This window comes from Acanthisitta chloris, unplaced genomic scaffold (genome assembly GCF_000695815.1).
Source record: "Acanthisitta chloris isolate BGI_N310 unplaced genomic scaffold, ASM69581v1 scaffold4076, whole genome shotgun sequence".
Lineage (NCBI taxonomy): Eukaryota > Metazoa > Chordata > Aves > Passeriformes > Acanthisittidae > Acanthisitta > Acanthisitta chloris.
Genome location: NW_008678540.1, coordinates 37,239 through 60,728, shown reverse-complemented (window position 1 = coordinate 60,728; position 23,490 = coordinate 37,239). Strand labels below are relative to the sequence as shown.

The 23,490-nt window shown below is 36.8% G+C and overlaps 1 protein-coding gene across 1 annotated transcript in view; it reads left to right on the top strand.

Moving 5' to 3' along the window:
• LOC103804300 (centlein-like) overlaps nucleotides 1-23,490 on the top strand; it is a gene marked incomplete at its 5' end in the record, with an annotated part of 62,621 nt that overhangs the window by 6,366 nt on the left and 32,765 nt on the right. Inside the window, 2 exons of the mRNA XM_009076907.1 lie at nucleotides 2,038-2,163; nucleotides 21,545-21,594. Of these exons, the coding sequence (XP_009075155.1) occupies nucleotides 2,038-2,163; nucleotides 21,545-21,594 (176 nt within the window). The remainder of the gene's footprint in view (nucleotides 1-2,037; nucleotides 2,164-21,544; nucleotides 21,595-23,490) is intronic.

Below are 23,490 nucleotides of genomic sequence, written 5' to 3'. Positions count from 1 at the left end.
TGCACTTGGAGGTATGCTAGCAATTCTTATCAGTTCAGTTATCAGACACTGCTGGTTTTGAGGACATCTTTCAAGAAACTAATTTCCTTGTGGCTGTAGTAGGACTTTAGGATGCACCTACAGCTCAGTAAACACGTGTTTTGTTCAGATTATTTCTTTTTTTTGCAACTAAAGCAATACTGAGTAATCTTGGCTCAAACTTTGTAACTCTCTGAACAAAGAGTCACAGAAAATGCTGCAAAACTGGTAGCTGTTCAAAGTCCAGTGTGACATAAAGCTTCCTACTGTCCCTCATATATAAGTAATGCTCTGCCCTATCTGAGTAGATTTGCATTGCTTTGAAATACTGTGGCATTTACTTAAGAACAGTTTGTCTTTTAGAAAAGAAAAAGAAAAGGTGTGGATGTAAATAATAAAGTACAAAACTGCTACAGGCATTGGTGGAAGCAAAGGAGGATTTTTTGAAATATCCAAGCAAAATGACAAATATATTTGTTTAAATTACAATGAAGAAGGTTTTGTTTATTTAGGAAAAACATGGTTGATCTTTTCTCCTAGCTCACTGTTTTAAAGTCAGTGCAATCTGGAAATGACTACAGGATGATAGTTACTATATTCAATGAAATTATTTAATTCTGTTTCTAAAGCTCAGTAGGCATTCATGGTCCAGTGAGAGGCCAAGGCTGAAAAGATAAAAAAATTCAAGCTAGATAAAGACAGTAAAATCAAAATTGATATACAGTGAGGCACTGAATGTTCTGGTTCTGATAGTTAAGTTTTTTTAAAAAAAGGAAGAATAAGGAAAGAGAGACAAAAGCGACTTCTCTTTCTGTTTAAAGTAAATGAGACCAGCTTGTATCATGACAGAAATTTATGTGGGAAAAGTAGGTATTGGGAAAAAATTAATGCTAAATCTTTATTCATTCATCTGATTTTTTTTAATCTATATTTAAGATGAGCTGAAAATAACGAGCCTTTGATATTTTTTATCATCAGAACAGAATTGTATGAAGCCACACTAGAAGAGCTTTGTTTTATCCTTTTTAATACACTTAAACAAAGGAAAGTAGCTGAGACACAAATAAAACCAGTCTGGAACAATAACAGTCTGTTATTTTGGTATCTCAAAAAGCTTTGTATTGCTGGTGTAATGTAAATTGTGCATTAAGAACTCAGTATCAGGTACTTATGTGGCACTTCTGATCCTCTGTAAGTGATGGAGGACCCCATTCTCCTTATTCTTCATAGATTAGTATCTGTTGTCGAGATGGCAGCTGATGGGACCTAATCCACCTGTCAGTGTACATACAACTTCCACTGATGTACGTGACTGCAAAGATGATGGGGCCCTTAGGAGGTTACCACATTCCCTAAGAGTTTATTTCTATGCCCAGTAGGAATTTAGACTGCAGAGAGTTTTAAATTGATTTCATAAAGGATTTTTAATACAATTTTTATCTTTTTCATTATTAAAATACATGAACATTTTAATGACAGGAAAACTATGAAATGTTGTAATTTTCTTTTTCTGCCTTCCTAAATTCAGTAGGCTTTTTCCTGATATATCTTGTTATCCAGTGATAGTTTATTCTTTCATTAGACTGTGGAACAACAATTTGTTTTACAGTGGGCATTAGTGTAACTTCCTGATTGGTTTGCTGGGGCATTGGGGGAGCTGGTGCTCTCCTCTTTTTTTCCCAGGAGCTTGTGTGATTGTTTCAGCTTCTGCTCTCCCATACCAGTACTGGAAGTAATGTTGGCAGAATGTGGGTGACGCTGTTCTGCTGCATGTCAGTTGAGAGGCATGGTACCATACTAGCACAATGTCTGAGTGAAACCAGGTAATTGAATTTCTCTGTAATCCCACAGTTAGGGTTTCATGCCTCATGGAACATATACCTCAAACTAAATTTGGTTTCAGTAGGTGCTGTACTTGAAAACTTGTATTTTCTGAAAGCAAGGATGCTTTTTGTCTGGTCCTCCTAAAACATATAGATACTTGTAAACAAACAACCTTTTTTTTCCCCTCAGAAACAGGCTTGAAAGTAGCAAAAGCAGATACCAACATGCAGATCCCTGTCAGCTTTGTCAAGAGGATCCTGATGCAGTGTGGAATGAACTGGCTTTTTTCAAAAGGGAACACAAAAAGCTGTTGATTGAAAAGTGAGTCCATTTCTTAAATGGTTTTTAAATAAAGAAACATACTGGGTTTTTTTTCTGAAGGTGGTGCATTGCAGGCCATATAGGAGGGATTCCTTGAAAAATTCCAATATAAAAACATCCTCTACCAAAAGCTGAATAGGGAAACATCAACTCTTTTTTTTTCTCTTTTTTTCTCTTTTTTTTTTTTGCCTCTCTTAAATCAGTGACAAGTTACAAGTTTGCTAGCACTAACAGAAACTGTATTCCATGATCTAGGGATTGTGTTAATTAATGTGGCTCTCATCTGTTGGAGGTGTCGCTCTTCATTAGCCTGTATTTTACACACTGCCGTGCTTCATTTTTGGAATGAGGTGGTGAGGGGATAACCTAGCCAGCCATCCTTGTTTGATCTCTGTGATACATACGCAATGCAGAATGCCTCAGCTCTCTTGGTTCCCTGCCCTGTCCTGCTAATCCCAGCTGAGCTCATTATGGTGTAGCCTTGCTGCTACTCCTGGAGCCAGAGCTGTCCAAGCTAATTACTGGTAGCAGCAGAGCTGCCTGTTAAGGGTCTGGTGTGGATCTGCTAACATGGTCCTTGGTAGTGACCTGCAAAAAGCACGAGGGAGTTGCTCTCTTTCTTGCTGTGCATAGCCTGTCCTTTGGGTTTAGTGCTGATCCCTTCACACAGCTCTTTCAGCTGTAGTAAGTGTAAAACTTGGTGAAGGAAACTCTTACTTTAGAAAACATACAGTTTGCTGCTTTGATCTCATAATTCATAGGCTATTATACTCAGCCAGGCAAAGTAAGAAAATGTCCTTTTATACTAGACAAAAGGAAGTTAGTATGGTATAATTAGCCCTTTGCTGCTATTTAACACTTTCTGTAAGTCAAGTTGATTTTTTTTTTTGTAATTTAAGAATCAAGACATCATAGAAAGTTTTATTCAGACTTTGGTTTTGTCAACATTAAAGAAAATGTGTTTTCCCAATGGGTCACAATGCAAACTGATTTTGTGGCGGTACCATGAAGGCTGCTATTGCAGAATTTCAGCAGAAGCAAATTGTTTTGTACTATGTAAGTCCTAGTGTTGCCCATAAACTGCTTTAGTGTATTACAGACAATATTGCCAGTAGCTGTGTTGCCTGGGGTATTCTTATATTCGCCAGTTACAGTTGTATGTCTGTTCTTGTCACTTCATTGTCACATCTTTGTTTGCTATTTTGAAACGCTAACAACAAATTATCACATGTAATTATTTTTGTGGTGTTTCTTTTTGTACTTTTATGTAGGAAAGAACACTTTCTTGCCATACATGTAATTGCACTTGTAATTCTCCTTCCATCACTAATGAACACTTGCACCACAGGCAGTAGTAACTCAGGAGCAGTAGCATTAGCCTTCTTTTTCACACAAAGCCATGAAAGAGGAATTGCTTATGTACTGTGCACACCCTGAAGGTTGGTTCAGTTGGACTGTTTTTCCAGGGCTCCTGTGCAGTCACATTACGGGGAACATCCTTATGTCTGGTATGTTGCAGATCAATGGCCCTGATTTGGTTATAGTGAGGTGGCATGAGCAGACAGTTGAGCTCTTCAAAACACAGAATTTATAAGACAAAATGGGTTTGCAAAATTATGCAGAGTACTTAGTAAGAAGCCAGTGCAGCACCGTCATTGAGGTGAACTCCTTCTGTGGGTTTAGGTGCTTTTTGCTCCTTATGGGCAATGCTATTGTTAGTTGAAATAAAGAGGAAATTAATACATAACTGCTGTGGGGTTTATGTCTGTCTTTCTCTAATAATGACTGTCTTTAATTTGTTGAAGCAAGTCAGTATCTCAAGATCTGAGCTCATTTTCTTAAGAAAGTCAATACTATGTTAAGTGTACTTTTTAGATCTGTGGATAGGGCTTCTTTATATTGCATGTGTTCTTTTTTAAGCTTCTTGGATAAAGGATATGATCTGCAGAGTTGTAGCAATTACTTATATGTGTGATTTTCCAAGCAGTTGAAGTAAATCAGGCTAGCCCATAGCTTTTGTGGATGAACTTAATTTGATAGAGCCTCTTGACTGTAAGCTGAAGTTGATGTAGAACATGTGTAAGCCAAAACCAATGCAGCACTGCTTAAAGAAGAGTGTCTGTGTAGGGATTTTATTTTGATGTAAGTAATTTTAACTTTTAACATGTGTAATTTCTGTCTCTGACGAGGTCTAAGGGTGAACATTGGAAAAAAAAAGAGTGTTTGTGTGTTTGACTTGTTAGAAAGATTTACTCTCCCATCCTCTGAGGGGTAAAGCAATGATGTAAAATGTCTTTAGTCTGCACGTGCATTGCTCTGACAATGGGTGGATAATAAATATGGTGTAGTGTAGAGCCAAGGAAAGCTCATTGATGCATGTCCTAGACTCCAAAGTGGTCATTACCAATATTAGTATGCTGTAAACTGTCAGTTTATAAGTGATGAAATCTGGTTTTAAGTCAGTAAAAACTGAACTTGCTTGGGAAGTCACTTGTTCTGGTGTTGCCTAATTCCAAATCCTCTTAAAATTGGTGGACTTTGTGTCAGCCACTGCTTTCTATCAGGTCTTTTCTTTTACAAACTCTTCTCATCACAGGCAAGGATTGTTAGGACTTTCATGTAAGCTGTTAAACACTGCACCTGTCAAACTGATCACTAATACAGAAAAATATAGGATTTTAGGACTTAAGGTTAAGCACCTCTATTTAAAAATAGATGAAGTTTTCTGTTTTCATGAAGTTCAGAATGCCTCATGTCAGAGTCAGTTTTTGGAGAGTGTTGATGCAGAATGTGTGGCATTGATTGGCCCACAGCCTGTACAGGTGCCTGGGGTTATTCCTCACCAGGTGGAGGACCCTGTACTTGCCTTCATTGAATTTCAGACAGTTCTTCTCTGCCCATCTCTCCAACTTGTTGAGGTCCTTCTGAAGGGCAGCACAACCCTCTGGGGTATCTGTCACTCCTGAGCTTTGTGTCATCTATGAACTTGCTGAGGAGGCACTCTGTCCCTTCCTCCAAGTAGTTGATGGAGAAGTTAAATAATACAGGGCCCAGTATTGACCCTTGGGAGACACCACTGGTGACAGACCTACAACTAGACCCTGTGCCACTGATTACAAGCCTCTGGGACCCACCATCCAGCCAGTTCTCCAACCACCTCAGTGTCCACTCATCCAGTACACGCTTCCTGAATTTGCCTATGAGCTTTGCTGAAGCTGGGGTAGACAATATCCTCTACTCTCCCCTCGTCCATCCAGTTAGTTGTTTAATCATGGAAGACAATCAGGTTGGTCAAGTGTGATTTGCCATTAATGAAGCCATGCTGACTACTCCTGATCACCTTCTTGTCTTGAAGACTGGAGCGACATTTTCTTCCTTCCGGTCCTCAAGCACCTCTCATGACCTCCATGATCCTTCAAAGATGATTGTGTGGAGCCCAGCTATAGTGTTCGACAGCTCTCTCAGCACTTGTGGATGCATCCCATCGAGGCACATGGACAAATAGAATCATAGAATCATAGAACTTTAGGAGCTGGAATGGGCTTTACAGATCATCTAGTCAAATCCCCCCTTACCATGGACCTCCCACTTGACCAGGATGCTCAAGGCCTCATCCAGCCTGTCTTTGAACACTGCCAGGGTTGGGGCAGCCTCTGCCACCCACTTCCCTGGGCAACCTGTTCCAGTGTCTTACCACCCTTACAGTAAAATCTTTTTTCTAAACTTTTCTAAAATGACTTGTTTTCGTCATGTTCGCCTAGGTGTTCTCTAACCCAATCCTCTTTGACTGTGTAGAGGAAGAGGAATTTTTTTTTGTTATTGCTATGATTTATCTTTAGACTAAGTGCATTACAGAATAATTTTTCTCTAACTATATAGAAGTGTTTTGAGTGTTATTTTTACCTGGCATCTTTATTAAGCCTTCTCTCCCACTATTTAGTCTTTAACAAATGAGATCAGATTATATTCCACCACATATATGGTGTAGGTTGAAAGCTTAATTTTTAATTTTATGAGTTATAAAATCTCATTTTTAACACCCTTTTTTTTATTAGACAAAACAAAACCACAATGAAAAGATCCAGAATTCAAATTCACTTTGAGATCTGATCTGGTAGCTAAGAAAATAGTCTAACTTTTAAGACATCAGAATTCATTGTCTTAAGAAATCCTATAGCAGCTATCAACCAAACTCATGCCCAAATTGAAGAGTTACAAACAGAAACAAAAACAGGTAGGTGAAATAAATTCCCTAAGTATTCTTTGAAGTGTTTATTAATACTAATGGCCAAGCAAAAATAATTTCACAGCTCCACAAGGATGTCCCGTTCAGATCTTCTCATGTGGGTCATTTTCTGCATGAAGTATGCAATACCAGTGTTACACTGCAGTCAGTTCATGTTAGTATCGTGTTATTGCAGGCTGCAGAAGCAGGCATTGTGTTACTGTTCATATTCTGTGGTGAGAAAAACATGAAAATAGGCATATCATTTTACAGACAGATAAATTTTTATAGATATACATGCAAACATAGACACAAATATATGTAGAGACATTATAGGTATCAGGCTTTTAGATGAATTATTTTAATCTTGACTCTGAAGTGCTAAATACTGTCTTACTTTTTATAGAGCTGTTTTTACAGATGCATCCATAGACATATTCTTCCCACTTTCAATAGCTTCACTTTTGTAGCTATACTACTTCTATTTTGATGAACTTCAGGGTAAATGAGCATGTATCATGTCCAATTGAACTACTTCTTGATTGCAAGCTGCCTAATTTAAAATACTTCAGCATTTCCATATTAAAATCTGGATTGCTGTATGCAGGGGTACCCTGTCCCTTTGGCCTTTATGTGCAGACCTTCAAAAGGTATAGATAAGATGACTATACATAAACTATTCTGGAAGCTTACAATTTTGCATCTTTCATTCTGGATTACTTTGTAGGAGATCTGGTAATTGATACCCGCAACAGTGAGTTATTTGACCTACTACACTCTTCAACATAAGACATTATGATATAAGTCATCATTTTCACAGTTAACTGGAAATTTGTTGTCCATATGGTATGGTCATATGCAGCTAGTGATAGGGAGGAAACATTTGTAAAGTGAAAGAGTCAGCCACATCACTCAAAGAACCTTTGGTAGTCATTCTTTCCTCTGAGTGCCTGGGTAGCTGTGCATGTCCTCCAGGTAGGAAATGTGCTCTGGATCTATAAAGCATGTGGAGTCATTGCAAGCTCAGTAGCATCCTTGTTCTGCTATAGCAGCTATTTAATAAAGGTTTCTTATTAGATTTCATTTTTCAAGAAAAGACCACACAATTTCTCCTTTCCTTACTCCTATGGAGTCAGAGCAGTTGTTCTAGTGGCATGTAACCAGCTAGTTGACAGGAGCCTAACTTGGGACCAGCAACAGTATGTGATGCCTCTTGGCTTTTCTAGCTAGCAGAATGAGTATGGTGTAGGAAAGCTAATTTAACTGTTCTGGAATGGTGGCAGTAAGAAACACAAACCTAGGCTTTATTACTTCCTCTGCATCTTGAATATCATTTACCCACCACTGCCTCTTTTGTTCTAGGGAGCCTGCCGAAATAATGCAGTTTCAATAACCTTGACTGTCTCTGGTAATAGGAAATATCTGGTAATGAAAGACCACATTTTTTAATATGTAGTATTTTATAGTTTAAACCTCCATTGTTGTGTACAACATCCAAATACCACAGCATTTTAAACTTTTTTCCACTCAATAGCTACATCGTGTACCAGATTAATTTGGAACTAAGTGCATTCATGCACTTTGTGTCACCTACAGTGTGAAGCCCATCTGACTTACGTGCTATCTCTGTAAAGTAATCTTTCTGGTTCTTGTTTTTAGGAGTGTTGGGACATAGCAGACTTCTTACTGCAAAATATGCAAATCCAGTAGGTCAGGGCTCTTGTTTACTTTTTTCTGCAGTTAGTAATTCTTAGTGCAAAGGCACATACAGTTAAAATGATAGCATGTATGTGTTTGTTTAGGTTTTGGATGGATAGATGGAAATTACACCTGTCATTCTACTGAAAGCAATTACAGCCTAAATTGTGCATCTGGTGGTGTGACTCTTCAGAGGGTTGTGACAAAGGTGCATGTTCACTGGCTGAACTGAATGTTGCTCAGTGGAAATGAGTCAGGCTCAAGTATGAGAACGTGAAAGAGGGCACTAAAATACATAGAAGTGTAAGAAACAGCAGCATTAGGTGTACTACAGGGTCTAGTTTTTACATGGTCTTTTTAAAGGACAAAAGTCAGAACTGTAAATGCCACATGAAGTCATTTGGGTTTTTTTGCATAGTGAAGGCACATGGCCCTTTTTGTGAAGAGGATTATTTTCTCTTTTCTAGCAAGCTTCCAGTTACATTTTCACAAGGCACTGTGTCAGCTAACTGTTTTCCGGTGGGAGTGATATGTCAGGGATGATGAGATTAATGCTCTTTAATTGTTAAGCTTGTCTCTAGAACATTACCTGTGTCCACCAGATCTTGTAATTTCCTGTGTCCTAGCTAACAGACAAATTTGGGGGCTTAGTGTATTTTTTGAAATCAGTTGTGTTGGTGTTTTTCCTTTGTTCTTTGATATTTAATCAGATTTTCTTGTCTGCAGATATTTGTACTTCAGTGCCTTCTCATACATGATGGGATTGTGTGGTACTGAAAACATGCAGTCATGCTGCTAAGCATTTTTCCATAGTAGAGAAGGAGGGAAAGGCCGAATTACAGTGGCATTAGTGATAAAATTTGGGCATTGTCAGGGACAGGAATAGCAGAAAGATGGTGGAGAAAGGTAAGGCCTCTATGTTAGCTTCCTTTTATACTGGTTACACAGAACTATTGCCTGCCTTGCTGTTGGATCACAGTGATATCTGTAGAGTGTTTTAGAAATTAATTTGACTTATAGTAAGCACACTGCCTGCAAAAGTGCTGTCTTTTTCTTATCTCTATGGCCTAGACAAAAGGTATTCAGCGTTTAGATGGGAATGTCTGATTTTTCAACCTATAGATATGTATGTATGTATAAAAAAAAGTACAAAGTGTATCTTGTTAAACTGTACTGAATGTTCATAGAAGAAGCCTATGAACCTACAGTCTATACACCAAGGCACCCCAAGGCTTGTAACACGTCGGACTGCTATATCAAGAGCATAAGGCAGGAGTAATGAATGTAAGTTTCTCTCCAACACTTTCTATGGAGGTCCTGGGAATTCTGGTAAAGGTAGCAGTGCTTGGTGCTTTCTAGCAAGATTAATTTAGCATATGGTACTAGTTTTCAATTTTCCTTTAAATAGTACTGATTTTGGAATGGAAATCACAAATTTTCATGTTTACATGTACCTCAGCTCTGCAAATACTTCAACAACGCAATTTTGCTAAGATGTAGAGACGTTTTCTTAAAAGAGTGTAAATAATATTTTGCAATTAAAATTATTAAGCATTGCTTATGTATTGTACCCTTATCTCTTGAACTCTTTCCTAAAGTGTACCACTTTGGAATTCTAGAAACTCAGATGTGCATGTTGGATGTTCTTGTGTCCTAGAATGATCTTTGTGATAAACTACTTAGCCTTCTTTTGTTGCATAAGGCAGAATATGCATATACGTGCAAAAGTTTAGCCTAGCTTAATGCTTTTGGATCTTTTCCTAATTAAATAATTCAGTATGTATGTTCTAATAAGCATTGTGTATTTGCTTGTTTCAAACATGATCACATGAGAATAAACATGGAATCATCCACATTTTCCTAGAACTCAAATATTTCAGTGTAAGAAATTATTTAGGAAATTGATTTGCATCCTTACTTTGCACTACTGGAAACCAACCCCATACTAACAACAGGCTGTGGGCAATAGAGACTAGAGTGCATTGTCATCTGAGGTTTATATAAAGTTTAAAAGCACTGATGCAACAATAAAATCCCCTTGATATTCATACAATGGAGTCCTCGTCCTGTGTGGTTTGACTTACGTTGATTGCAGTGGTACCCCAGTCTTGGCCCTTGAGGTTGAACCTGTTCTGAACTAGCTGCAGGTGAACACTGTTTACAAGGCTGTTATGATAGTCTTGTTGTAAAGGAATGTAGAACTGATAATTGCAATAATAAGCATAGTTCACACAATATAGTATTTATATTTTCTTTGAACAATTTCTAGTCAATAAGCTGGATTTTATGCTACAGTGAAACAAATTAAAGGTTGCTAAACAGTAGATAAAATTTTAATCGTGTGTTTCCACCACCTTTTTTGCAAGCTAAAGGTTATGCTGCCTGTTGAAACTATATTAGTCACTAGCACTTCTTTTGGTTTTGGAGTGACTATTAATTTGAAATACATCTTAGAACTCACTCTTGACAGGTATGACACTATTCAATTTTTTGTTATGTCAACAGACATTGGACTGGTGTGGGAGAGTTGTTGTTATCCTTTTTTGCTCCTGAATGTGGGTTGTAAATCAGAAAGACTTTACTTAGCACCAACAGATACTGCTTCTTGCAATTTTTATCCATCCTATAAATGACTGAATTGGGAAACAAGAATGATAAAGACATATTTCTGGGAAGTGAATGGACAAGTAAGATAGCTCAAAGACTCTGTGAAGCAAATACTTCATTTTCTTTGTTAATTAAGACTGCACACGTCTTAGTGTAAACTCTTAAGTTTGCATTTTTTGTCCTGTAAAGGAATTCCAGTAAATCATGCTGGTTAGTTTGTATGATCACAAAGTGGAAGTAATGCTAGTACTTTTTGCTTTACTCTTATTTTGGCAGTGCTATCCCCAGACATATGTAATGGTTTTTGCTCTCTTGCACAGTCTACATCAAACACCTGCTTCCAGGTTTGCTCTCACCTCCCAAGGCTGTCAGTTGACACATAAATATACAGACCCATGAAAAGAGCATATTTTGCCCTTACTGCAGGCAGATGTACTTGAATCATAATGCTGTAAGAACAAAGTGAAGAATTTCTGTCAGAGTGGTATTTCACATAGAAAAGTTGCATAAAGTTTATGCCCAACTTGGTTTTCCTGACTCTGGACAATTTTGGAGTAGCAGAAAATGAAAATTAGTGTTTGCATTGTGATGTATCAGACCTAATTTATGACAGCCTACTCCTATATTTTCTGTATGGGCTTTCTACAAAAAAAAGTATGTGTGTGTGTGTAATGTTCATATGCATTCTACCCTGGTTTTACAGAACGTAATTTTTACCCTTTTGAAGGCTCAAGAATAGAAAGTACTTTTACTTACCTAGATGTTTCTGTGTTGATATACTGTCTTTCTGCTCAAGCTCCTTTCTTTTCTGAGGTGAAGAAAGCAGATCTACTTCTGCTGTCCCATTTTCCTTGCAAGGATTATAAGGCTATTTAGCTTAAGCTTAGGATAAGAAAAAATTCCTGACACTACTTTGACCTGGTGTCTTTAAAACTTACTTTTTTTGGTTACTTTAATAAGCAATGCTACTGTCACTTTTTAAGGACCCTGATAAAGAGCATGCAAAGCTTGCTTAGCAGCCTTTTTCTGTCTGATTTTCTTCTTAATTTGGCTTTCCAGTCTTTAACAGTCTTCCATGACTCTGGAGGAATACATTTGAAAAGGCAATAGTTAACCTCTTGGACTCAAAGGAAGGCTTCCCTGACTGCAGCAGCTCCCAGACTAGCCCCCTGATACCTGTCCACACCAACAACAATATGCATTAGGAGATTGTGGTTGGTTCTGCTTATTTCTCCAAAGAGTCATCCTGCTGCAGTCTTACAACATGTAATCCTTAGGAAGGAGTTGGTTTCCTCAGTGGGTTATTCCATCTTATGTATTCAGCTCTATTAGAAATTAGATTCTCTGCATGGTTTTATTTTCCAGATAAAATTCCCTTGGACAAATGGGAAAAAAAAGTCTTATTGTTTGTTTGGATGTTTATTTTAGACTGCCATGAGCCTGCTCTCTTAATTCTTTTTATCTGTATGCAGGGGAGTGTAGGAGTCTCCTGCTTGCCTTACCTGTGGATGTTGAAAGCTGCTGATGAGCCATGGCTGAGTAACGGGATGTGTATTACTCAGGAGGCAGTGGTTTGCTAGAGGACTAACTAGAGCCCTTTGGCAATGGGTTAACCCAGGGTCAGCAGCCCTAGAGGGAAGGAGCCCTTTAAAATCATAAGTGCAGAGAGAAAGTTTATGCTATAGTTCATGCTGTCTTTCTAAATTACCTTTTCTTTAATGCATTGAGACCCAAATGCGCATATGTATATGTACCTTAGATCTGGAGCTGTGTGAGAGCTCCTGATGGTATCTTTAGAACTGCTGACAATTAAAAATGATGAGTACTAGAATATTTTGTTCTAGCAAGAAGGTATATTTTGCAGAAGCCCTGCTTATATGCAGATGGTATGAGCATTTCTCCTATTCTAGTAACTTGATAAGTAAGCAACTGTTACAAAGAATTTCTTGCTGATGCCTAGCTATAACCTAAAAGAAATCAGAAGTAATTCCTCTAGCAAAACTGTTTCTGTAGCACAGTTTTTAATATGCTACTTCTTCCTATATTCCAAATCAGTGAGTATTAAAAAAATAACTAAGTAACAGAGGAGTAATCAAAAGTATTATATTGCCAAAACATAGAATTCAGAATATTGTATGATACTGGAAGCAGCAGATACTGTAATTGTGGGTCAATTAATATATGCAATACCATCATAAACTGTTTTCTTGATAGATTTGATCTGTCTTGATTTCTTAGTATCCTTGTTCTAATATTACCAAGTGAGACTGTGGCAATCATAGTTGGAAAATAGAAATGTAGCATTGGTACACAAAACAGAATGGAAAATAGAAATGTAGCATTGGTACACAAAACAGAATGCTGCACGATTTCCTGGTTCTAATGGTGCATTTTGTATATATGTTACAAGTAAGAAGAATGATTTTTTCATGAAGTTATTGGCTGTAAACAAACCACTTTGAGGTTGTTCTCAGGATGTAAAAACAAAAGGCATGATTCTAGTTCTGACCTGCTGTATCAGAAGATTCTGACAGTCTTCCAGGAAGTGCCAGTAGTAGAGTGCTGCTAATTTAGGGTGTAGATTTCTGTTACTTCAAGGACTCAATGGCTCTTCCTTGGAGTTGGAAGTTGTTCTCTGACCATCTAGTCTAAGACGTCTGGTGGTCTGGACTGTTTCTTGTCAACAGAGTAATCTTTCATAGTACTTTGGAGTAAATTACATTGTCAGAATGACAGCTTGTTTTGGAACCAGATAAGAGAATGCATATTGTTGAGAAAGAATTACTGAAGAAATAGAGTAAAATTATACCAGATATGCTTACAGCAGCATGGCCTCTTTATGCAGAAGGCTAAATGCCATTTAGCAGTTTCAGGTCTGCATGAAGGTGAAAAGCAGTACACTACTTTCTAGGCCTTGTATGGCTTTAAGTAACTTATCTCCCATCTGAAGGACTATCATTTAAACTTAGCAAAGCTCCTAGAATATGCAACATATGAGTATAAATAAGAGTAAGGCATTTTTTCTTGAAGGGAGTTATAAATTCTGGATTTTTTTCAGTCCACTAGTTTTTATTAGTCTTTCAAGCACATGGCAAAAACTGTCTTTTTCTTCCTCCCTCATTAAGAAATGGTCCTAAGGAGAAAGATCTGTGTGGGAGCTAAATAGTTATTTTAGGATGATTTTCAGTTCATCTAATAGACAGACATAAGATTAGTGTATTCTTAAACTTAGAGACAGCTATTGTGTGTCACTCATAGTTATGTAGCCTTCATTATCATCAGATTTGGTAGGTTGTTACTGTAAATTTTCAGCGTAGATTTTCTAGTTATACAGTCTTCTTTGCAACTTTGGCTAGAAACTAATCCGGACTGTAAAGGCTCCCCCAATGCCATCAGAAAAGAGTTGTTTGCCATATTTTGAAAATAATTTTTCAAGTTAAAAAAAACCAAACCAAAGTAATCAAAATATGTATAAATATGAAAGACTGTGTAAGTTGTCAGAGTACTTCACAGTATTTAATAAACACCTGTGCAAAGATCATGTCTTGTTCCTCTCTATTGTTTTAAATTATATCCAAGGAACTTCTCTTTTTTAAAGTTGAAATTAAATAATAGAATGAAAACACAACTGAAATATGTCAGAGACAGTAAAATGCAGTAGCAGCCTTTGACTTTGTCAAGACACAAGGTGAAAAGATGTGAATTTCTCATGAGCTGGAAATGACAAATTTATGCTCACACTTAGGTTGCTTTCTCTTTTCTCTTGACTGCATATTTCCATTGTATTTAAATCCCATCATTCATTCTTGAATTATGGTTCAAAGGTTTCTTTTCTGAGTCTATAGAGCAAACCCTTTTTTCCAAAGAAAAGTTTTTTTTTTCAATTCCGATAGCCATAGACATTCTTTTGAGTTCTACATTGCTGTGTGTATTTCAATTTAGAACCTTAATCTTTTCTTCTCGTTGTGTGTGTTTTGCTTAGCAGCATTTGGGTACCTACATGCAACATATTCTTCCTTTTGTGCTGGGGGATCATCTCTAAATGAACTTCAGTTTCTGGCTGTTCCTCATTTCTTGCAAAATGCTTAGAGAGTTGAGGATTTATAATTGTTTAATAGACATATTCGTGAGATAGTGTTTATGAGATGCTGACATAAATAACAGACAAACTTAAATGCAGCCATATAATTAAAAATTCGGTTTTAAAAAGGTAGGAAATTTGTTTTCCTCAAAAAAGTGCTGATTTATAAATTTTATGCATTATATTTTATTTCCTTGCTTAAGCAAAAAGATACATAGTATGGAAAAGAGAACTAGAAAGCACTTTGCTTGTCTACTGATATATTGTCATTTGAAGACTTGTGAAAGGGTAAACTGAAAGTGTCCTCTATGTTTGATGTTACTGCTTTCCAAAGTAGACAGTTGACTGTTTGCACATTTTTGTAGGTTTATTCTTCTCCTGCAGTTTCATTGCTGAATTTCCCTACTCGGAAAGAGAGTTGTACTCAAAATACTTGTGCCACTCAGTATTATAATCTAAAACAGGAAAGACAATAACCTAATCTGCAATGTAAATTTATAATTTCTTTCACTTTGTTTAGTATGTATTGGATTTATTAGGAGAAAAGATTATTCGATATCAATATAAAAAGTTTAAAGTTTAGGGTTTTTTTTTCTTTTTGAAATCAAACTTGTAGTTGAGGTAATTGTAAATTGTGAAATCCATGGAGCAGACCTAAAAGAAAAAGCTTTGTAGAAACACAGTTATATGGAGATTAACATAATTCCTCTCTTGCCTAGTCTTGAAACATCTTCAACTCCCAGCATTTCTACTGTCAAAAGATGAGAAGACAAGTACTAATATTCAAAGATTTCTTTTCAATTTCCATACCTCGAGTCTGCAGTCAGCTTAGGATTTTTACTTTACACAGAAACTGCCTTTGCACTGTTGAAACATCTTAAAAGATTCCGTCTCTCTGCCTCAGTTTATGTCTTGGATGGTTTCAGATGAAATAAACACAGTGCCCTTTGCTCAGCACTTGCTAAATCAAATGCAAGGCTTTTGAATGCACAGAGAAATCCACTTTCAGTTAGGATCAAAACTTGGTGCATTTCTTCTTTCCATTGTTTGATGTGTTAATTGAAACTGAACGATGCAAAAACTGATGCAGTAAATCCAGTGAGCATATGCTTAAGATAATTACAGGAAATATTAGCTAACAGTGCTAGAAGCTCTTATTCACCATATCTGAAATTTGACACTGCTCTTCTGACTCTGTAGTTCCAGTAGGTTAGCATTCTTCATTAACCCTCACAGAGCTTATTTTTGATCCTTTGAATTGAAGGACTGCAGAGGCAATCCTTCTTTCATCCTCAGTAAGTGATGGAAGCATCTTATGTCACTAGCGTCTGCGCAACTGGATCACAGGTCTCTTCAGGTACCTAATCTGCTTTGTAAAATAGTTGAGCATGAATAATTTAAAAGACTAGTGGGTCAGATATAGTCTGTTAAAGGCAATCCCACTTTTGGGTGAAAAACCACACCAGAATGTTTATCTTTAGACTCCCTTGAATTATTTTTTGGAAAGGGAGGGAAGGTTTCATAAAAATAAATCCATTCTTACCTGTTGAGTTTGAGCATCTCTCTGAGGCGTGGAGAGAGACAATGGTGTAAATGAAAGGCTGGAAAGCAGGTACCTCCCCCAGCCCTGCTTTTTGCCACTATGTTCTTTCAGGTTGAGTCTTCTTTCAGTGTTGCATTATACTTCACCAGTTTTCTGTGACTTCTTCTGTTACCTTGAATTCCTCAGAGGCCCTTCTTGCTCCTTAGGAAGTTCTTACTTGAACCTTCTTTGATGCTTCTTCCAACTGATCATGTTCACTTGTTCTTCAGGAAAGTAGCAATTATGCAGTCCCTGCAAAGAGCTGTGCTCTTCAAGAAGACCATGTTCCTTTTGTTGAGCTGCACTCTTGTAGCAAAAAGTGCAGGCTACAGTACTTTTGTGGTTCATTTTATAGATCTGAACTAGATGTGTATTTCTTGTTATAATGCATAACAGGTGATTATTTTTTACAAATTCTAGCTAGAGTAATTTAAAGGTTTTGTTTTATTACATGGTTTTCAGGAAAAGAATTAAAGTTTGACTAGAGTTCAGTGTAGAATATGTTTCCAAAGGAATTAAATAGTTAGAAATTTGCTCAGTGCAAACATGTTGGCCATTAGTGGCCTAATATTTGCCTTCAAAACTTAAAAAGCTAGTGAACAAATTATTGTCAAGCTTCAGATATTAAAAATAATACAAGAAACAAACTAACTGATTAGGATAGGATATGATAGGATAGGATGACAGTAATTGGTTCAAAAAGGAAGGCGATACCTATGTTAGCTTCCCCAGATCAAAGAAAACACTGAACTCAGGACGCAGTCCCCACAGTAGAATGCGATTTATTCAGTTTGGTTTCGTGTGACATGTTTAAGTTTCTACATGTAAGACATTTTATATGTGCTGGCACAAAGAGCATAACTTTTGAAAAAGGAGAACTCACCAGAATCTAGTCTCTTAGATGAGAGCATGAATGAGATATGAGATCTGCTGTCTAGCTGATGTGACAATGTCCTCTTGCACCAAGAGTGGTCCTGCGGTAAATGAACTCTTTTAAGGATAGGAGGAAGAGGGTGTTGGTGGTGGGAGGTTTTCTTTCATCTTGTCATCATAAATCATGTGCCCAATCCTTGACCATTGTTGTACCCATTTGCTAGACTTAATCTATTAGGTCAGTGCCTTTCTTAGAGGAGCCAAAACCAAGACACACATGCCATCTCAGAAGAGCAGAATAGAATCAGTCATGGAAATCACTGACTCTTGCCAATAGAGCTAGTATGTTGTTAGCCTTCACCACAAAGGCATGTTACTACCTAATGTTCAACATGTTGCTCAGAAGGACCCCATTTTTTCTGCAAAGCTGCTCTCTAGCCAGTTGTCTTCTAGCCTTTCCTGTTGCAATCAGTTATTCTAACAGGAATAGCCTTAAGTGAACTTCATGAAGTTCCCATCAGCCCTTTTTTTTCCTTGCTATGAAGTCATCATGAGCCAGCCCACTGGCTGAAGCTCTCAGTTGCTTCCCTCTATTTTATATAATTTGTGAACTTCCTGTGAGGCACTCTAATGCATCTTTGAGGTTGTTAATAAAGACAGTAAACAGTACCAGCTTTGTTATGGATCCCTGAGGAATGCTTATAATTGCTAGCTGCCAGTTGTACTCAACACGACAGATCAACACCCCTTGAGCCTAACAGCCCAGCCAATTTTCCAGACACCTTATCTAATTTTCAATTCAGATCTCAACTCTTTGGGAATAAGGAGATGGGAGATCATCTCAAATGCCTTGACAAATTCAAGGTATACATGCCTGCTCTCCCTTTATTCTCACAGCCAGTCAGCTCATACAGAGACAGTGAGGTTGGTAAAGCAAATTTTCCCTTCGTAAATATATGCTTGCTGTTTTCAATCACCTTGACCATTAGGTGACTGGATATCATTCCAGGATGATTTTCTCTGTAAGTTCACTAGGAAAATAAGGAAGGCCTGTATTGGTTTCATGTGAGTTTTTTGTTTTAATTAATTTGAATAGTATCAGAAGAGAGTGAAGCAAATCTATTGGACTAGGGATATTCACTTTCTAGAAAGGGAACCACATATAAATGAAGCAACTAGACCAAAAAGTCTCTAATCCCCCAAACACTAGAATAAGCAGTACAGAAACCTATGAACAGTTGGAGACTTAAGAAAGATGCTGTAGTTGAAACCCAGCTGAACTAAGGGCTACAGTTTAAAAAATGAAATTAAAATAACTCCAAGCCAACCCTTCCCCCCAGATAGTCTTAAATAGCATTCTCTGTGGACTTCATGACGATGTTTTTAAAACACTCACAGAGAAAAGGTCAGTATTTAAAACATAAGCTTGCATTGGTGAGAAGGTAGAGCCAATAAAAAGTGGCAGGGCAATTGTAAGTGGGAAGTCAAGAAGCTTAAAAAGGCTTTTGAAGAGTGGTTTTCAGAGATGCTTAAGCTGTTACAGTAAAATTTTACTTGAATGAAGTAAAAAAGAAGCCAGTAAGGAAATGTATAGGTTTGCTTAATGATAGTAGTGTAAAATGATATACTGAGTTTACAATGCCATAAAAGAACAGCTCAGTCAATCTTTGCAACTAGATGATCTTTAAGGTCCCTTCCAACCCAAGCCATTCTATGATTGTATGATGACACTTAGAAGACGCCAGCAATTTGCGTGTTCTTTGTAGCGGATACATCAAAGGTATTAAACCTATTTGAAGTAACTATACAGGTCGAGGTCAGGTAGGTTAGTTCGTTGTTAGTATCTTGATAGTAATATTCTTCACACGCCAAGGGGTGTGAACAAGCTGCAGTAAGACATTACCAAACTGTAATCTGATTGTTAGCCTCTGTGCCAGTGGACTGGCGGGTTGCCACTGTAATTCCCATCTACAGAATGGACTCCAGAGGGAGCTGCAGACCAGTGAGCCTGACTGCTGCCATCCTTGGGAAGATGGCAGTCAGTCTTCAGGAAAGAGGGGGGCTGGAAGTAAAAAAACCAAACAACCCACCAAAAAACACCAGAGATGCAGAGCGATTGCTGGGCCCAGATCAACACAGTTTTGTTGGGGAAGCATTAGTGTGGCTCCAGTAAAGGAAAATCCTGCTTCATTAACCTGCTGGAATTGTGGAAGGGTGACAGTAACTATGTAATAACAGTAATCTGATATGTATTTTCCAATTGCCTTTGACAGGGCTTCACATGAAAGGTTAGAAAGAAATTCCATTGCTGTGGCACTGGAGGAAAGGTTCTTTTAGCAACAGGGGACCAGTTAAAGGTGAAGAAACGAAGAGTTATGCTTACATCCCACTTCCAGGGTAGAGAATTGGAATTAGACTGCAGAAATTGTTAGGATTGTGCTCTTTCCTGAGCAGCATCTGCTTTTGCCTCTGCTGGAGGCAGAATACTGGTGATAGATGGACCTGGCACTGGGCTAATCCAATTGGGTATTTCTAAAATTCATGCAAGCCAGTCATTGACTTGTATGGGTTGGATCTTGGATTGCACATTGAAATTTCTTATCTGGATTTAACCGAAATTTTTCCAGCTTAGATATATCATAACTTCAGTTGGAGTCTGTTTCACAGACAAATGAATTTATTTGGAGGCACTTCAGACATTCAGACTAATAACCCACCCCTTTACTTATTTCATATAATTTATTTACTTGTCCATGTCTTTCATTAGCCTAATGAAAAATCTTTATGTAAAAGTTAGCTCTTAAAAATTTTGTGCAATTATCATTGTATGCTTGTCAATTAGTGTGTAGAGAGGTGCTATATGTATGCATAAACATGTGTTCATTCAAATAGTGTTTTAAACTTGAAGACTAACTTGTTCAGAAGATAGAGGTTCAAGCAGAAAGTATGTTATGTTGACTTCAGTCTTTAATTATGTAATTATGTAAACAATGTTTTTCCAAGGAAACATTTTGCCATTCAGTACAAAAAGTTAACATGCTGTGAGGGGTTAGGACAGTGTGGAAACAGACCACTGTACTCTCTGTATTAGAAATGATGATGACTGAGGCTTTGAGGATGAAAGAAGAGCAAAGAAAGTCTACCTTGTGAATGCAGCTGAGTGATCCTGAAATTCTTATGTGTTATGCAAAGCAGGTTACTTTAACTTCTCATGTTTATAATTTTCTTTTTAATTCACATTTTATTGATGAGTCAGAGGTGCACTTAACATACAATGTGCTTTAACATACTGTGTATAATGAAAGACTTTTTTTTTAAGTCCTTTCCTTAAGTTAGCAGATATTTTGGCCAGATTTTTTTTGTGCCTTATCTCAGGGAATAAAGTAGGGTAAAACATAAATTTCCTGTGAAAGAGATGCTGCTGTTCAGAGTATAGCAGAAACAACTGTGAGAAAAATAGCAATCCAACTTTCAGAACAGAACTAGAATAATGTATTTGTATAGGATATGTGTTTATATTTTAAGCAAAAGCTGCATATTAAATGACTGCTCAGTTCTGTAGGCTCCTAGGCTAAAACAGGTGGGGGTTTTATTGCTGAAAAAGCGTGCAACTACATAGTCAGAAATTGTATCAGAAAGCACAAGTATGAATGAACAATTTAAAGGAATGTCTCTCATTCTAACATTTACCATTTGACTTGGAAAATTTAGCATTGGTATCTCAGAAATGTTATTTGTATATAATTTTAATAAATTGAAAAAGAGTAATCCAGGTATTTTTGTTGTGCAGACCTTAGCTGGTTGATATTACAGAAGAAAGTATGGTAGTCATATTGTAGCAGTTCAGGGCTGGAAGAGGAAAGGAAAGATTTTGTTAATAAGATTCTCAAATAGTTGCTGGAAGTAGAGGAATAGTAAGATATATCTGCAGAAGTTTGGGCAGTGGTTTCCCCTGAGACAGAGTACTTTTTCCCCTCTTAACATGATTCTACTTTCTACTGTTTACTTTTCATCTCAGGCATTTCCTTACCAATAAAAGATTGGCTGAAACTTCTTAGTGTATGTTAAAATCAAGATTGTGTCTGAATTTTGGAAATTCAGATGATTTATAAATTTTAATCAGCCATCGTACAGATATTCCTTATGTTTGAAGTATGCTAAGTGTTGTCAAATTAGAACTAATTCCTGGGTGTTGACAACTTTTTTTTCCCCAGTAATATATTGATATAGGTTTGGTTTCTTTTTTAAAAACTGATTTTAAATGAGCTATATGATTGCCCTGTCATTCTTTTTTTTTTAATTTCCTATTTTGTAGACTGAATCTTGAAGAAGAATTGGATCAGATGAAAATACACCAATCTGTGGGTAAGTTCACAATACAGAGTTTAACTATGTTTGCAGTAAAAAATGAAGGTACAGTATATTATATACATATATGCAGTCTAGTAGAAATACTAATTTTGAGGTTATTTTCTCTCCAAAGATTGACTGATTTTTCTTGATTGTGTATTTGGTAAGCATAAGGACATACATATGATTTGAAAGTGTGTTTTCCCATATGTTCTCCACATATCTGTTAAATCAATGACAATTTTTATATATAGATATATACTAATGTTTGAAACCTATGTGTATATACTACATACAGAATGAGTTATTTTTTAAATATTTATGCACATGTATATAAATATGTTAAAATTCTAAAATAAATTTATATGTTTCTGAAGTCTTGCCCAGAATCTGAAGTAGTTTTTGCAGTATTTAAATATAGTGATATAGGTATTTCATGTTTATTCAGACTTATTTTTTAGTACTAGTGTCAGAAAGTATGAGAGTTTGAAAGTAAATCAAAATGGTGAAATTCTTGCGAGAACTGATCATGAATATCTTCTTTTATATCTTTGCAATCTTTACAGTAGTTGACAGCTCTGTGAAGATGAGTCTTTGTCAGTTGGATAGGTAATATACTAGCAGTGCATCTCCATCACTCCTCTGATCCTTTGTATTAGTAACTGTTTCCGAAAGTTCTGGGAGAAATATTCAAGAGTTCAAGAGTTACAGTCCAGCTGGTTGTCACATCTGTGGTGAATTCTTTATGCACAGTGTTGTGCAAAGGAAGAAAGTAGGAGACTCAGAGAAGTACTCTGCATGTTCTTAGCAATAAAACCTTATCATTCTTTATCATGGTTTTCTGCTGGTGGCTGTTTTCTTTCTTTCTGCCACAGGCAGAACTGAAGGGAAGTAGTGAAGGTTTTAAACACTGACTATAAAAATCAGTCCTTTGTTTTCTCCAATTTAGTTAGTCTTTGCACAGAGAGAAGCGGTAAGACAACCAGTGGTGAGAAGGAGTTGAGGACCTGCTGAGCAATATCCATGCATTTCCAGAGAATATTCAGATCTCTAAAATGGCCAATTCTTGGCATGTTTAGTATTCTAACGGTTAGTCTTTTACTCCTTCTTTTTTCATTATCCTTTCAGATTAAAAAATATCCTCTTTTAAAAACTTGTAGGTGAATGCACACTTCTGTTTGGTTATTGGTATGATGATTAACTGCTGTTTTGTTGAGACTGAGGAAAAGATTTAAACTACTAGTGAAGTGTAATTTAACTTTACTTTTTCCAGCATTTGTTGTTATAAGTATTATTTAAATCAGCAGAAACCTTCTGATAAGATTGAAAATCAAGTTCAGAGATACATATTAAGCAAAATATTTTCTTTTTGTGCAAGACTGAGAGGTTTCTCTTGGCTGAGAATCCAGACTCGATATCGTCTAAATACGCTTTGTTCATAATTTTAATAATTATGTTTTCTTTCATAAAAGGAAACCTGAAATGAAGTTCTTGAGTTTATCAGTGATGTTGGAATTCCCTTTCACCTTAGCAGATACTTGTTTTCATCAGGCATTCTAATATCAAGGGATAAATTATGTAAAAAGAAATTGAGCTTTCCTGTATTAAAAAAGATAGTAGCTATCGTGTTGCTTTGTTAGATATCTGTTGTGTTTGTCAGGAAGAAGGACTGGATAGTTTTATTGTTCTTCCATATAATCTTTCAAACCCTGATGGTCAAAGATGAAGGGGATCAGGGGGAAAGGAAACTCTGTTCATGCCATTCCCAATTTCTTTCCATTCCTAGTCAGTTGTCCAAGGTGTCTCAGTATTGCAAATTATTTTCTAGTACTCATCAAATCCAAATTCACTATTCATGCTATTGATGTCATTACTTGTGTATGAATGTGAAGGATGTGTTGCCAGGTAGTC